At 39.1% G+C, this 16,754-nt stretch overlaps 1 protein-coding gene across 2 annotated transcripts in view; it reads left to right on the top strand.

The window, feature by feature from the left end:
* Positions 1-16,754, top strand: part of WAPL (WAPL cohesin release factor) — an 80,721-nt gene that overhangs the window by 33,983 nt on the left and 29,984 nt on the right. Inside the window, exons 5-7 of one of the 2 annotated variants that reach the window (XM_064145115.1) lie at positions 13,463-13,558; positions 15,972-16,124; positions 16,367-16,503. In XM_064145115.1, the coding sequence (XP_064001185.1) occupies positions 13,463-13,558; positions 15,972-16,124; positions 16,367-16,503 (386 nt within the window). The remainder of the gene's footprint in view (positions 1-13,462; positions 13,559-15,971; positions 16,125-16,366; positions 16,504-16,754) is intronic. The other variant, XM_064145114.1, reaches the window with a different exon arrangement.

The following is a 16,754-nucleotide window of genomic DNA, read 5'->3' on the forward strand; positions in this document are numbered from 1 at the left end:
GCAACAGGTGGTATTGTTAAGCTTCAGTAGGTCGAGGAAGCTGAAGTTATTTCCAGTTTGTAGTCAGCAGGGCTCTTGCCTATTTTTATGGTTTTTGAAACCTGACCATTGTACTGTAATGTTGAAGTCCAGCTCTTGAAATTTTGAGCGTGTGTGTAATAAATATTACAGACATTACTGACTTACTGAATGACAGTGTTTCTGAAAACTGCCTTTCACCTAAAGAGTCTTACTGAAATCACATAATAGTGAACATGAAAGTTGCTGCAGCTTGTACATTATGATAGGTATGTAAAGTCTCAGCCAGAACTCTGCTTTTAAGTGAATTAAATCTCTTTATCCCAACCATGAGTTAAAGGGGAATATTATGTTCCATAGCAACATCATTATGTGCTTGTGGTGCATAAATATTGGCATTACTTGACTTGCAAATGATGGGTGTGATGCATACATGAGTAACATCTGCAAAAGTTTGTCTGCAGCTGTTTAATTCAACTGGTTCAGTAACTCCTGCTCTGGCATGTAGATTTGGGAACTCTGTCGGGCTGAGTTATGTCTACCTGCTGGTCCTTTCTGAGTTAGCTCCCTTTCTAAGGATGAAAATAATTCTCAATTATCAGGCAAAAAAACAGCAAGGTATGCAGGAATATTTTTGTTGCTATGGTCCAAATCTGTACAGACTTGAAAGTAGGGACCATTAAAATTCTTTCCTGAAATTTCTTTCTCTTGCCCCTCACACTACAGCTTTGGGGTAGAGTTCAGTGAATAAGGAGAATCATTATTTGAAGGAATGCTCTGGAACAGTTCCCAGTGGTCTTATGTTAACTGTGTATGTCTCTAAATAGGAACCTGGGAGGAACACCCAACAACTTAGGAATGTAAAATGGTGGGTCTGTCCCCCAGTGTAAACTTTTGATTGGTCAGTTGTAGAAGTTATTAACTGCCTGATGTTTTATGCCAGAGCTATACTGTCAGTTCAATTTCTGTTGTCCACCATGTGATTAAGGACCACCAGATCCTCTGAACTGAAAATTTTCCAGGATGTCACTTGCCTCTTAAACTCAAAATGTGTGATACAGACTGATCCTGGTTCTCTCTGCTGATCCACAGGAAACCAACCTAGACAAGATGATTACTCTTTACTGTGGCCAATTTGAATTTGTGTATTTCACTTAACTGCTCACTTTTGCAATGAGGCATGAATGTTTATAAACGAATTTTAACTGGCTTAAAATGTCGTTTTTGTATTCTCTTGTCTTAGGTCTAACATTCTAGACATGCTTGTTGAGGTCTTAGCTCTAGCAAGCCTGATGTGCTACTCTGTATACATTTCCCCAGAGAGAAAGAGTATTAGATTGATGTGCCTTTTTCCCCCCCTCTTGTACTGCACACATTTGGTGGTACAGAACAAGGTACAGAGAAGACCTCCTTGCCACTAACTTAATGATCATAGTATTTCCTTTGGGCCAGCCACAGAGTTTCCTGTGCAAAGCAGTTTCCATGTTTTCGCAGTAGCATTGCTTGAAAGCTTTTCCACTAGTGTGGAATGCATTTGTCAGGAAAAGCTGAAATCTTCTTGAGTTGTACTTTTTGTTAATTTCTTTTAATGTACCAAACCCTAACCTACATAACCTAGCATACTGCAAGGACTGGATTTGCCTGAGAAAGACAAAAACCACAACTGACAAAAGTATTTGATGAAGCTGCCTTTGCTGCTCTTTTGCTCTACCTGCTCACTCCTGTTTCCCTTGCTCTTTCAGTTTCCCAAATTTCTACCTTGAACTAAAATGAGGAACAGATCCATTGTTTTATTAAAAACAAAACCCACTAAATGGAAACATTTAAGGTAAATCTCAGTCTGATTCACTGGGAGACAGTAAACAGTTGTATCCACTCAGTTGAGGAAACTGAAGAAGGAGATTAAGTTGTCTTAACCTGGTTAAGTCAACATTGCAACCGAGAAATACACACTAAACACAGGCGGTGTTAGCAGGATTACATACATTACTTTGATCAAGTGACATTAATAGAGGTAGTCCTGACAGTAGTATTGAATATGTGAATGAAATCACTGCTGAATTCAGACATGACAGAGTGCTTCTGAACTCCAAGAGAAACTTGATCCAGTGGTAACCCTGCAATTACTTACTGCTTTTCAAGTTTTGCAAGTAACTGCTGTCATGTGCTCAACAAGATACATAAATGCATGCAGTATTACAAAGTGTGGGGGTTTTTGACAGATCAATGGGATTGATTTGTTAAATTACTGCTGTGTGAAGAGCAATAATTTCTGTTATCAAGTGCTTGCTGACCCAGGGGAAAAAAAAGTGTGGTGTGGTTTGGTTTGTTCTTTTCTGTATGACTTCAGTTTTATCTGTAACTAGTCAGCAGTTAACTATTTAGTTGCATCTTTCTTGTGCTGCAGGTAGATTTTTTTCATGGATAGGTTGTTATCATTAAGTTGCCACATTCCTATTACAAATTTTAAGCATGGTAAGAAACTGTCAGTTCTTGATAATAAAGCTTACATGTGATCATGTTATTCCTAATAGGATTTGCTGTAACACAAGTTTAAGGGTATAACCTATGAGATCTTTTACAGGTCACTGAGCTTTTTGATTTAGTGCTGCATGTTCACTGGAAGAAGCTATAAATACCAGCTTGACACAAATGCTGTGTCTAAGTTTACGTGAAGTCCAAGATGAAGTACTTGTACCTGATACTTGAAAATGTTTTGAAATTGAAGAAGTGGGAAACTGTGCATGGCTCCTGGTTTGACTCAGTAATCTTAGGACTAATATGACAATGACGTGTGCGTGGGAGGGGAAAGAAATGCATCTGTGCCGTGGTCTGTAGTTTTCCACTTAGCTTGTATTGTACTTCACAGTAGATGTTTATCAAAGACATCCTGCAAGTAACATTTATTTTTGCTTGCCTGCAAATTATTCTGCTTTTCTTCAAATACATAATTTCTTTTTTGAGATTTAATGTATGCACAGATTATCTCAGGTGCATGTCCTTCGGTTAATTATTTTTCCATAGCATATTTTAAGTAAATAATCCTGGAAAGGCAGCAGTGAGAAGCATAACATTGAAGTTTTGCTGTATCAGTCATGGTCCTTTTCATATATTTAATGGTAGAATCGGAGTAGGCTGGTCAGAACTAACTTCAGAAAGAACTCCTTGTCTTTATCTTGCATAACTTGTAGGAAGAGAGCTCAATGTACTAAATGGAAGAACAGTTACTTCAAAGCATATCACAGGATATTAGGGGTTGGAAGGGACCCAAGGAGATGGAGTCCAACCCCCCTGCCAGAGCAGGACCACACAATCTAGCACAGATCACAGAGGAACACATCCAGACAGTCCTTGAAAGTCTCCAGGGAAGGAGACTCCACAAGCTCTCTGGGAAGCCTGTTCCAGTGCTCTGTGACCCTTACAGTGAAGAAGTTCCTCCTCATGTGGAGATGGAACCTCTTGTGCTGCAACTTGCATCCATTGCCTCTTGTCCTGTCCCAGGGAGCAAGTGAGCAGAGCCTGTCCCCACCTTCCAGACCAGCCCTCGGATGTTTATAAACATTTATTAAATCCCCTCTCAGTCTTCTGTTCTCCAGACTAAAAAGTCCCAGGTCTCTTAGTCTCTCCTCATAAGGCATGCCTTCCAGTCCCCAAATCATCCTTGTAGCTCTCTACTGGACCCTTTCCAGCAGATCCCTGTCCCTCTTAAACTAGGGAGCCCAAATCTGAATGCAGTATTTCTTCGGTGATACTGAATCGCTGATGCTATGGACAAGCTGCCATATACACTGAGCTACCATTCGCAGCCTAATTTAAGATGTCAAAATTGTGTGGTTTTTTAATAGCAAAAATGGTTAGTAGACATTTGCTATTTTGACACTGGTGAGGACTTGAGCTGAATTTTGACAATCAAAATATTCTGTCCAGTCTCCAGCTTGGATGAGTTTAGCACTAAGCCAGCAGTCTGTTTCATCAGCAGTTTGGCAGACAATGGTGGTCAGATCTGACAACCTGTGATAGCATGTTGCTGCTCCTGCTGTACATTACTTTCATTTACTGGTTGGATTGGTGCTTCTAATAGATGATCTGCCCAGTCCTGAACTGAAGTGGTGTTTTGTGGGTTTTTTTTGTCCAAAAATTGGAACAATGCACATGAGAGGAGTTGTTCCAAGTGCTAACCAATTATAAACAATGTATGTATTTTATATTGCCAGAATACAATTCCGGTAGAAAATATGTTAAAATGTAAGGAAAAAAAAATCTATTTTTTAATGGTTGATTTGTTGAAAACTGTTTGTTAAAAGATTATGATTGTTTCACTTAACTTTTGCAAAAATAGATTATTTGGTAAACATATTTATTTAATACTGCCTTCCTAGTGCTTACCACTTAGAGAGGGCATCTTCTGTCTCTTGGTAGTGTAAGTAGATCAAAACCAATTCTTTAAGTTAGTAAACAGGATACTGGTCAGAATAGGCAGAATTTTAGATTAGTCACCTAATTTGAAGAGTGAATTAGCCACTGTAATTTTACTGAATTGAGTTGGGGTATAACACCTTGAAGCCCTTTTTGGAGCAAAAGCAAACGCCAAGAGTTGGTTTGTTAACTTCAAGATAATTGTTTATTGCTGATTAAAATGATTTTATTCTCCTTACTATTAAGCCATGATGAAGAAGGATGTGTTCTGGTAGATACCAAGCTAAGATCTTTCTGCCTAGCAAAATGGCTTCCTCCTCTGTCCTCTGTATGCAGCTGCACGTTCAAAGTGTGGTAGCAATATGATTGGAAGTTGTGATGGTTTGGGAGTTACCCGCCCGCCACACTTAAGAAAATCACCCAGACTAGACTCAGATGGCTGGAAATTAAGGACTGAAGCTGTATTAACAGCTTAGCACCATAAACAGGCATATATACACAAATATATACAGTTAAAATATAGAAATTAAAACTAACACAGAAACACATTATCCCTCCCAGAAATAGAGTCCCCAGGAGGACTGCTGACCCAAAACACCCTTCCCCCTCCCTCTTTCCCTCCCTTCAGAAATAACCAGATCAACCCACATGTATCTCACGTGATAAATCGAGATCTGAGGAGAGATGTCAGAAAAAGAAGGCCAAGAGGTTAGAGGAAAAAGGGGTTAGGTGGATTAGAGAGTTAAAGCCAGAGACCAGACTGTCAGAAAGAAGGCACAGCCTGAAGTGAGGAGCTGAGTAGTGTGTGTGTGAAGTGCCCGTCTTAGCTATCTTTTGACTCGTAGCATTTCTCAGCAGAAGAATGAGTGATATAGGGCACATGTTGTTCTCTTTCTTTCTTTCTTTTCATGGCTAAGGATTTAATTTCTTTCAGTAAAATATTTCACTTAGTCTCAAACCAGCATGGAAGTGCATTGCTTTTCTTGTGCAGTGTCAGGAAAGATGTTACCAGTTGAGACACAGCATTGCTCTGAGAAAGGCAGGAATGCAAAACACCCCATGAAGGTAGCAGGCTAGGGCCTCGTGGAGGCACGTGGAACAAATGAAAAATAATGGAATTTTTTCTCCCTTATGCTTACTTAGTGCTTTTCAGGAAGCAGAGAAGCGAAGTTGGATGTAAAAATGTTTAGTGTCACAGTGGAAAATTTGTGGTTTATACTTCCAGCTCCTACTGCTATTAACTCCTAGGCAAGACACAAAGATGAATTAAAAACATTCTTGAAAGCAGATTCTTTCTTCCATCTTTGTATTTTCCCCCTCCTCATTACCTTTGCGTAGTTCCCAGTAATGAACTCAGTGTTTGAGTAGTCAGGCAACAGAAGGTAATTGCAGGACAAATGTTATGCTGCACAAGACTTCAGTCCTGTTGAAAGTTTTAAAATGGGAAGAAAACCAACAATGAACTGAAACAGATGAAAATATACCAGCTGCATTTGCCAGTGAATTTATGCAGATGAATATGCAAATGCTTCATTAACAGCACTCAAGTTCTTTGTGAACATGGTTGGTTCACTCAGCTCTGTCTGTGACTTTATGGACTTTTAGATAATAGTGCAAGGAAGCATGAGCACACCTTGAGAGTGTGTGGTGGTTTGGGTGTAACCCTCCCCCCACACACACTTTGGAAGTCACCCAGACTAGATTCAGCTGGCTCTGGAAATTTGAATGAAGCTTATAGTTACAGTTTAGCACAATATACAAACAGATATTTACAGTATATACAGTTATATACAGAAATATACAAGGTAAAAGGTAATACAGAAACACAGCAGCCCTCCCAGAAACCTGAGTCCCCAGGAGGGGCTCCCAACTGCCCTTCCACCTTCTCCCACTCCCCTGCCTTACCCCAGACATTGCTTTGTGCCCCAAGGAAGAATGGAGGGTCAGCCAGGGGAGTTAGGAAGCAAGTGGATTAATCAGAGAGATGGCAGCTGAGATTAGCGAGAGAAATGCCCAGAGCTCAGGCAGTGCCCCAAGTGTGAATACCTTACCTGTGTTTATAGTCTTGTTCTTCTACATCTCAGCAAGCCTATGAGTGAAGTAGACATCACCATTTGTTTCTCTTTCACAGCCTGTGATCTAATCCTGCTCACTAACACATTCTAGCTAGCTTCAAATTAGCACAGGATGAAACAATCAATGTTGAGGGCCCAGTATCCCCATGATAGACATAGATGTTTACTTTGAATTAGTTTTTTTCTGATCTGCATTAGGGAATCCCCATTATAATGGTTGGCATGATTTCCCATTGGAATGGGCTGCCCAGGGAGGTGGTGGAGGCACCGTCCCTGGGGGTCTTCAAGAAAAGCCTGGATGAGGCACTTAGTGCCATGGTCTGGTTGATTGGTTAGGGCTGGATGCTAGGTTGGACTGGATGATCTTGGAGGTCTCTTCCAACCTGGTTGATTCTATGATTCTATGATAAAGCATCTTCAGGTTTGGTTTCATCAAAGAGAAATCAGGTGTATATTTCCAGAGGCTCAGTGATGCACAACTGAGGACATCTGAGAGATTTATTTGAAAAATATTTAAGTGATCCACATGGACACAGACACACACATGTAATCCAGCCATGTGATCTCTGGAATTTCATTGCTGTTGCAGTTTGGTAACTTTTTCCTGTCAGGATATTAGTATACTTTGAGTAAATTAGGATTCATGTGGAGGGGAGGGAGCGTGTGATGGGATGTATATATGTCTGACTTCAGCAACAAAGAGGACAGGAACTTTGTCTTAATTTTTACAAAGATGTGTTTGTGCATGTACAGTTACTTGCAAGCAGATGCAGTGTTTTCTGTTCTCTTGATTGAAGCGATGTTTCCAGTTTTATGTCAGTATGTCTAAACTGTGGTACCCTATCTCTTGACATAGGTTTGGGACCAAATTAGTAACCATAACTCTACGGCTTCTACTCTGAGCTTTCCAGTTTTGAGTTCACTCAGTGTAGGCAGCATGCAGAACACCATTAACTATTTCTGTTAAAGAATCAATGTTTATCAAAGTGTCCTTCAAGTTAAGGTTTCATATTTCACCATTTCATCATTATGTGCTGCCCTGTAGACCTCTTTTCAAGCTCAAGCAAGGAAAACCATCTTGTACTTCTTCGGAAGTCTGATGCAAGAAAAACTTAAGTGATACTTTCCCCCCTGCTTGTGGTGTCATGTAGTCTCAGTACTGGCAGCTTTGTCTGACTAACAACTTGTAATTGTTTTAGTGAGGTGCATGCATAGTATTTTTTAATGTACTGTATTAAATGGTACAGCAGCACCCAGAGGTGATTTTTTGAAGCTAACCTGCTGCTGTAATCCAAATAATGGATATTTGGTTAAACACTAAATAAATTACTTGGTCCTGGTTTGCTTAGGTCTTTTTAGTCGGTTTTGGAAACTACTGTTTTGTCTGGAGTCCAGATTAACTTGTTGTTGTTAGGTATATATGGCTTAGCCTGTGCTGAGTTGCTACTCCATCTTGCTGTCTTGAAGTGTAATTTCTTTTTCTCTCCAAAAGGAACAGTCCATTATGAGTAGTTCTGTGCTGCATATAACATACTTGTTAGCTTTTTCCTGTTCAAAAGGAGACATGCAGGAGAGAGTAGTACTCTGCGTGCTGAGTAGTAAATAATTGTGTATTTTGGTTTATTGAGTTGTTTTGGAACTTGTAGTTTTAGTGGGTATCTGGCATACAACTATTCTGAGAGCCCCTTGGATATAAATAATGCATTTATCAGTCTAGGTGTTAAAAATACTTTTTTTATTTTCTTTTGCCACTGTCTTTTACCTTGGAAAGCATTCTTGCCTGCAAACAGCCGCTGTCTGTCTTGTTTCGCTGGTGATTTCAGTGTGACTCCTGTCCCTGGCTCTTACGTCTCCCAATGCCAGGCAGTGCTGCACTGATATATGCAGAGTGCCAACTGCTGTGGAAGGCTAATTAGACCTATTAGATGTCCTGGCTTGCCCCACCCTTCTGCTGATGGGGGAAGTGAGGGTGAGAGGAAAACAGAGACTTGGGCCTTTATGACTCTCAAAGCGATAAACAGGTACCTACAAGTGTTTAGGTAGTTGTTAGTATCTTGCCCACATAAGGGTGAGTAAGCCCTGGCTTCACTTGGCATGGTCAGTTTTGCAAATACTGTTCTGATTGACGAATCTGTGGCCAAAAGAGCCATTACACTCGGGCAAATAATAGAAATTGAGTGACACTGCAAGCAGTTGTGCTGCTTCTGCCTCATGGAGCTGCCTCAGTGTGTGGTGCTCTGCTCTACGTTCTGCTCTGCCTCACTGCTCTCTACTTGGAGGTGTTCTGCTCTGCTGCATGCTTCAGACCAGTGTAGCTTTGATGTTTTGGGCCTGAACTACCTGGAGACTTAAGTGCCTCAAGTTTACCAGGAGAAGGCCTCATGATGTGGTGAGAAGTGCCACTGACGTCGTGCTCTCTGCACATCTGCAAGAGATCCTGCCTGTACCTCTGTAAACCGCCATACAAGAGGAACGAGGGTCAGGTCAGGGATAATCTACCTCTTTCCCAGCACCCTGCTAGAGCTTGGGAAGATCTAAGCCCCTCAACAGCTATCAAGATTCCAAGCAGTTCCAGCACTGCCACAAAAGAGGACTGTCTTGAAATTCCTACTCCACTGCCATGAGTAGCACAGACATTCTCTGGGCTGCCTTTTATTTGTAAGTGGGGCAAAGCCATTTTGTGGCTGAACTTTTCCGATTCTCCTAAATTAATGAATTGGCCATGAGCATCCTTGTGAAGATCTTCCTAACCGAATTAGAACCCAAATTTAACTAGTTTGTATATAGTTTGTGGGTGGTGCTTTTTGGAAATAAAATAACTACATATTTTATAATTCCTGCCTTGTTAATTGCCTCAGCTAAGTCACCAGTGCACAAAAAATTCAGCTTTGAGGCTTTCCAAGTGGGAGGCTAAATATAACCCATAGTTTGTGCAATTTAGAGATGATCTTACAAATCTGACATCCCTGTGCATTGTGTAAAATCCCTAACATTAGTTCTGGTTTGGCATCACCACCACCCCAGGACCCCAGAACCACATGCAGAATCTCCCAGTACAGTATGTTTTATGGCTTCACTTGAATATTTACACTTTTCCAGACCTCTCTCTGTGTGTAAGCAACTGTCAGTTCTATACATACCCAAAAAGGAAACTTCTGCTATTCAGCAGAAGCTCTTACAGCTGATTAATATTGCCCAAGTTATTTGCCTGAAGAACATAGAATTGAGAGGAGCGATGTACTTGCGCTTGTATCTTGAGAGGAAGAATTCTTACAGAAAAGTCTGCATTGTTTGAATAATGGCAAGGTGGTTTTGTCTTTAAGAGAAAGTCAGTTTCTTCAATTACTGCTGCTTAAATATCAGCGTTGTTTCTTCGGGGAAGCTTGTCAGCACAAATATTTGAGTTACCTTAAAAAAAAAAACAATCCACACCAAAACAAACCAACCAAACCCCTCTGCTTTCGTAATCAAGCCCTTTTGAAAAGCCTTTGTTCACTGGCATTCGCTTGATCTTTGATACCTTTCCTGGCTTCAGTTCTGTCACACAGCAATCTAGATGGTGCTTTCTTATTGATCTGTATTGGCACAGTTGCTTTGCAGTTCCTTGGGAAATATATCTTTGTTTTGTGCTATGAAGGATGCTTTAAGATGTGGTTCTAATGGAAGGATGTATTTGCTTTGCCCCGAGAGACTCAGTCTCTGCAGAATGTGTTAGAACTGATTAAAACATATTTCTTTGGAAAACAGTGTTGGACTTTTGTTGGTGTATTTGGTGGTTGAGATTGATGTAGTCAGAATACTGCACCAGACAGCAGGGATGCTGGGAACCAGTGTTTGCCATCTAATGAAGTAGCGCTGGGAAGGCATAGAATCACCAGTGAGATGATTTTGACCTGAAAGTGCCAAGTGTTACGAGGGGTAGTGGTTAAAACTTAGCTTTCGTAGGTATTTGAGCTTTTAGCTAATGATCATTTGCAGTCACAGTTTAGGCACTGTTACAAGAGCTATTAATGAAGATGCCCTCATTTCTGAGAAAACATCTGTTGGTGGCATTGCTGATATTCTTACATAAAATGTGGCTTTCTTCTATATTGTGTTGGTTAATGCCTAAGCAAGCTGTAAAATGCTGTGCCACAAAACATTTTGGGATGCCCTAGCTTTTAGTAAGAGATTAAGGAAAATCAGGGAAGAAAACCCCACTTTTGACATAAACTGAGAAAGATGCCATCTTGACTCAAGAAGCCTCTGAGCCCTGAGTGTTTAGAAGGAATTGTCTTAATCTCTTTGCCCTGTTGAACCCTTGCCTACACATCAGCTGTTGCTCTCTGCTGGAGAAAATGCACTTAGGCTGTGTGGAACTTTTTGATTATGCTGGCACAGCTGTTTGGACACTTTGTTCTTGTTCCATATCGAAGCACTGAACTTGATCTCTGTCATCTGTGCTTCCTTACTGTGTGAGTGTGTGTGCCCCAGAGGCAATATATTTTGAAAATGCAAGACTGCAGTGTCATGGTCAGCAAGAGCCAGTTCCAGAGTAAGATAAATTTGAATGGCAGCATTGCTTTGCTCCCCCTGTGCTGGTTTGTCATGGAGTACAAGGCCTGAAGAAGAATGAATATGCAGACGGGACAGGGGCTTTAGCTGCCAGAGCAGCTGGTATGGTATTGCTCTTCTCATGAACTTCATAAAAACGGGAGTTCTGCGTTAAGGTAACAAAACAGCATCAGTTTAGGATCCTGATGTGTGAGTTCTATTTCTGTGCAGCATCTTCCTTCTAGGTGAGCTGAGCCCAACAGTCCTGTTGCTGTGACCTGAAAATCTTATGTGCAGCATGTAGCTCCCAGACAGGAAATAGAGGAATATTAATATATTAGTATCCTTTAAGCAGAGGTAGACAAGAGTATAAGTGAGATTTGGGACTATGAGTAGAGAATATCCTATGTTCTAATACAGAATATCCTACATTAGTAGGACTTGATGCAGCTGAATCCAGTACACCACTGTCAGAACTGGAGTTAAGCATCCTTGCAAGGTTAAGAAAAAACATGCATCAGCTGAAACCGATACTAAATATATGCTATACTTTAATGCTGGTTGCTTGAGAGAGTGCATTATCTCCTTGAATTATCCCATATGGCATCTTGAAACTTAAACCCTCACTTACCAGTCTTAAGTGTGCACTGAAATAATTGGTGGAACACTTGCGAGTAAATCAATATAAAGTGAGTAAATGGAAGATATTCAGTGGTTAATTTCCATTACAGATATCTATAAAACATTCTCTCTTTCATGATTAAAAAGCATGTCTTTATTACTAAATTGCCCTTCATTCATCTCAAACCCTGGGTCATATTCTGGGTAGGATTTTGCTCCAACTAAATGTATAGGAGAAAAGAATTAACTCCTTTGTCAGCAGTTACTTTTCTCAAATAAGAATCTAGAGAACACCAACTTTTTAATTTTGGACAGAGATGTCCTCCATGACTTTAGCATCATGGAATGAAAAGTGATTTCTCAGTTTAATTTTTTGAGCTTGGTGAGGTTGTCAGGAAATTGGGCAAGTTAGTGCTTCTATTAACTTGGCAAAGTTAAAAATTGAAGTGATAACAAACTTCATTTGGTGTTCCTGCGTGTGGCCGTGGTAGCAGTGTGTGGCTGCTGAAGTAGTTTGTATATCCATCACCTGAAAATGTGTCATTTAAAAAGAACTTCCTTGGAAAATAGGTGAAACTTTTAAAAATGACCACTGTGTACTTGTTAAGTGTTACATGAGCAGTGCTTAAAGAAAGTTCAATCCAGCTAAGTTCCTTATGACCACATCAAAGCTCACTGTAGGAGGGAAAGAGGCTTTTTTCTCTTGTCTGGAAACTGAAGTGATTTAGTGCTTGACAAGTCTTTTGGGCTCTGAAAACTCATAGCTGAGATTTTCGTTCTAATAATATTCTTTGAAGGTTTTTTAGTCAGGGCTTTCTTTTCTTAAAAAGAATGAAAGGGTGCAGCAGAGTTTTAAAAGCAGTACAGAAATTCTTGACTGACAAATCTACTTTTTGGCTTTTGACATGGCACAAGTATCCATAGCTGGTACTGCTAGTTTTGCTTCATGTAGCCCTTCTGTGGGCTGTACTTTAGCCAGTATGTGCTTTAGACAGTTGCTAGGTTGTATTTTGACAGAAACATGTTTTTAATGCCAGTTTAAAAATTATTATTATTTTAAACTTTAGTTCTTCTGCATTTAAATGTCATGTAAACATGTAAGGAGGTGTGTTATACAGTTAATGCATGGCATGTTTGGAAATAGTGACAATTGTAATGGTGTATGAATCTGAAATATTACATTGTAATTAGATTGGTAAACTCAGGTGCTAGAAATAAAATTCTGTCTTTTCCTCTGAGAATGATAGTGTATTTCCCAGATATTTAATGACAGTAAACTTTGCACTTTAATTTGCCTTGGCACTTTTTTGAGTAGCAAGGGGGGAAAAAAAGGCTTCTTAATTTATTAATATGGATTATGGCATTTCATTGGAGTATTACTTATTCTTCCAAGCTTCAAAGTCATATCGGTTCTACATTTTGATTTGAAACTAGACATTTTTTTCTTGACATGACGTTTGCTAACTTTTTTTTCCTCCATAGCTGTCTATTTTTAGGAAAGTTACAGAACTTTTGTCTTAAAAAAAAAAATTGAAGTGGAAAGTCAAAAAAATGTTTAAATAGGTACATATTATGCCTACCACTGTTTGGGTCTCTTTGTCTTCAAGATCATCATCAGATGCTTCAAAGCCTTTCAGGTTTTCTGATACATAAAGTATTGAGAACTCATGTTGCTGGAATACAGAAGGGGGGAAAATGAAGCTTATTTTACTTGTTCAACTGCTTTATTGCTGCAGTAATTTTTGAAGTCTATAGAGGTGAATTTGCTTAAAAGAATAACTTTTCTTCTTATATTTTAGTCTCCCACAAAAGCTGTATATAACGCTAGACACTGGAACCAGCCAGAATCAGAGGCTTTGCCAGCACCACCGGTTTTGAAAACTGCCAGTGTCCCAGTAAGTAGATGGTTTTCTCTCAAGCACAGTAAATCTCCTTTTAAGAGTCACTGATGCTACTTCTGAAACACAAGCTCTTGATATCTGGTAGTGTCACAGTAATTCAGAATGAAGGCCACTTTGTGATGTGAACTATTGGATAGCTAATAGGAGAAAAATCATCAGCGGAAATACTCTGAAACAGTATTTTCTGTGTCATTTCAATATGCAAATAAAATATATTCCTTAATCTTTTGAACAGTAGACTGCTGTTTCATCTGTGAGAACTAGAATTAACTTGTCTTTTCCCACAGAAATCAGCAAGTTGCAGGTCAAAAAAGAAAAACTTTAAAATAAAGATGTAATTTATTTTTCCTTTTTAATAAAGTATTGTGAATTGCTGACTTAAGTCCTTAGACACCATGAGAAAACCCAAAACTTTCTATGTGTAGCTAGAAATGCTAAGATGAATGTATCAGATGTAAGCACACCTACAGACTTAAGGTAATTGTTTTTAACTCTTTTGAGACACTGAGAATCCAGGGACTTGGGCTTTTATGTGCATACTCTTCAGGCTAAGAGAACATCTGGATTGCTCATAATCAGACAGGCCATTTTGACTTGTCAGACTTCCACTTTGTAATTGGAACCATGAAAATAATAATTGTGGAATGTGGTAGAGGTTTGGCTGAACAAACCAGTTAAAGGAATTTGCTTGTATCTACTTCTCATGATGTGCACCTGAAGTTACTTCAATCACTTTTTTAGACTTGAATTTACATGTCTGATTAAGATCTGAAAGCTACAGGATAAATGAGTTCAGTGGTAACCCCTGTGCAGATGATTCTGCCTCTTTAATTTCTGTAGGAATTTGCTACCTGAAGATCTGCATAAATTTGTCCTAGATTTATAGTGAGAAACCCATAGTATGCAAACTGCTTATGCCAAGTACTCTTTCTTAGTGGCCTCTCTGCTTTGAAGGGGAAGCCACTAACTGAGACTTGGATGAGATGCTTCAGTGGATCTCCTGTGTTCACAGACTGATAAGATCAGAGTCTTCCAGTACGTGCTCTAAACCAGTTTTCCAGTGTTGTTTATTAGCATTTATCCACTGGAGTCTAAGCAAGGAAGTACTGAAATGCTGCACAGTGATAAAGGCAGCATATAAAGAATACTTTGTTAATACAGCAGATTCTTTTGACTTATGCTTTAATTTTGACTGTGAATGTACAATACACAGGAGGGCTTTCTTTCAAAATATCTCCTGGAGTGAGTAGCACAATGCATCCTCTAGGCCTGCATATTAATTCTATGGTGTTTTTTTCAGTCATACTTGTGAAAAAAATTCTCATGTTATTTAGAGACTGAGGATGATTTAAATGTCCACTGGCACTTGTACACCTATAATTTGTCATTTGAAAGTCTCTTTCCTGCATGCCTTGTTTTCTATAGTTGGTCTTCACATCTGAATTAGTGCCAGGGAAATAATCTGAAGAAAAACTGATGCTGAAGCTTACAGTAGCCTCAGACTAGTACAGAGCAGTAGGTTGAGGAGAAACCTTTAATACTTCCTAAGATGACTGGAAACTTGTCAGTAGTTATTTTAGACTTAACATGAAGTTCACTGCTACCTGCTCTAAGTTCAGAGTAGGTTTTGCTGTATTTTCATGGTATAATATGCTGTTCCTAAAATAGCAGCAACAAAACTGTGAACAAAGCCAGTGTATGGAGAATACCATGAAATGACAACAGCATGCACCGTTCCTCTGATTTATCTATGTGGCAATTTTTTTATGGTGCTGCAAAATGTATGCTGGTAGTCTTCTATCTACAGCAAAGTACAGTTTGGATTATCAAGTTAGTGGGGTTGTTTTTTCAATAGCTACACCCTGAGTACATTGCTGCAGTACCCTCCAGTAATTAGAACTGAGAAGAGTAGGCAGTTCAGGCTACCGAGATCGTCACTGCTCAGTGCTGTGCTCGTATCCAGGCCAGCATACTTAATGATGGTTCAGTACAGCAACCAACCTCAGTCATTTCTGGAAGCTCCAATGTAAGAGGGTAAGATACTTTTAAGTTTCAAGAAATAATTGTTTCTGAACACTGAACATAGTTGGTTTACTTTCACTAAACCTTAATGAGCAAATGTAAAGGACTTGTTTCTTCTTTTATTAGTTTCAGAATTCAACTGGAGCTTCCCTGAGTACTTACAACTGTTTTTTGTATTTGAAAAAGCATGCAATTTCTGACTTCTTTTTTTTAAGAGTAGGTACATTATCACACAGCTTAGGTACATCGTGGTAGTGTAAGGCAAGGACTAAATAGTCCCAAAATGTGAGTTTGACATTTGCACATCTGTACTGTTTCCTGATGTATTTAGTGTATGTTTACGTGCTGAAAACATCTGCCCATTTTAGCACTTTCTTATTAATAGGTAAGGCTATCTTCAAAGGAGGCAATTCATAAAGATGATGGAGTTTTTAAGGCTCCTGCACCACCTCCCAAAGTGATAAAAACTGTGACAATACCTACTCAGCCCTATCAAGAGATAGTAACTGCATTGAAATGTAGGAAAGAAGACAAAGAAGTAAGTATTCTTAACGAATTTTTAAGATAAAGAATTATTGGTAATCCTAAGTACTGGAGGAACAGTGTCAAAATGAAATTTGGCTTTCTTGTTAAAGATAATATTTGTGTCTAAGTAGTTGAATGGCCTTCATTAACTTCTTAATGTTTCCATGTACTCAAAATTGAATAGATTTTAAACTGTACTTGTTGTAATCAATGCCAAGAGCAACTTACCTAGGTCCAAATATTTGTCTCTTCCAGTTATACACTGTTGTTCAGCATGTAAAGCACTTCAATGATGTAGTGGAATTTGGTGAAAATCAAGAGTTCACAGATGATATTGAGTACTTGCTAAGTGGATTGAAGAGCAATCAGCCCCTAAACACACGTTGCCTTAGGTAAGATATCTTAACATAAATCACTGATTTATATTTAAAAGAGATACTGAATTAAATATTCATCAAGGAAGTGACCCTGCTTTAAAGTATTACCTGTCACTTCTGCTATAAAGAATAAAACCTGAAAATAATCATCAGGATGTTATATTGTGAGTAATCAAAAGCAATATGACTAGGAAGATGAAACAGAAACTTGTGCAGTAAGAGACATCTTCAACACACTTGTTTTCCTTGTTGCTATAAGTCATTTT

Source organism: Pogoniulus pusillus, chromosome 6, assembly GCF_015220805.1.
Source record: "Pogoniulus pusillus isolate bPogPus1 chromosome 6, bPogPus1.pri, whole genome shotgun sequence".
Taxonomy (NCBI): domain Eukaryota; kingdom Metazoa; phylum Chordata; class Aves; order Piciformes; family Lybiidae; genus Pogoniulus; species Pogoniulus pusillus.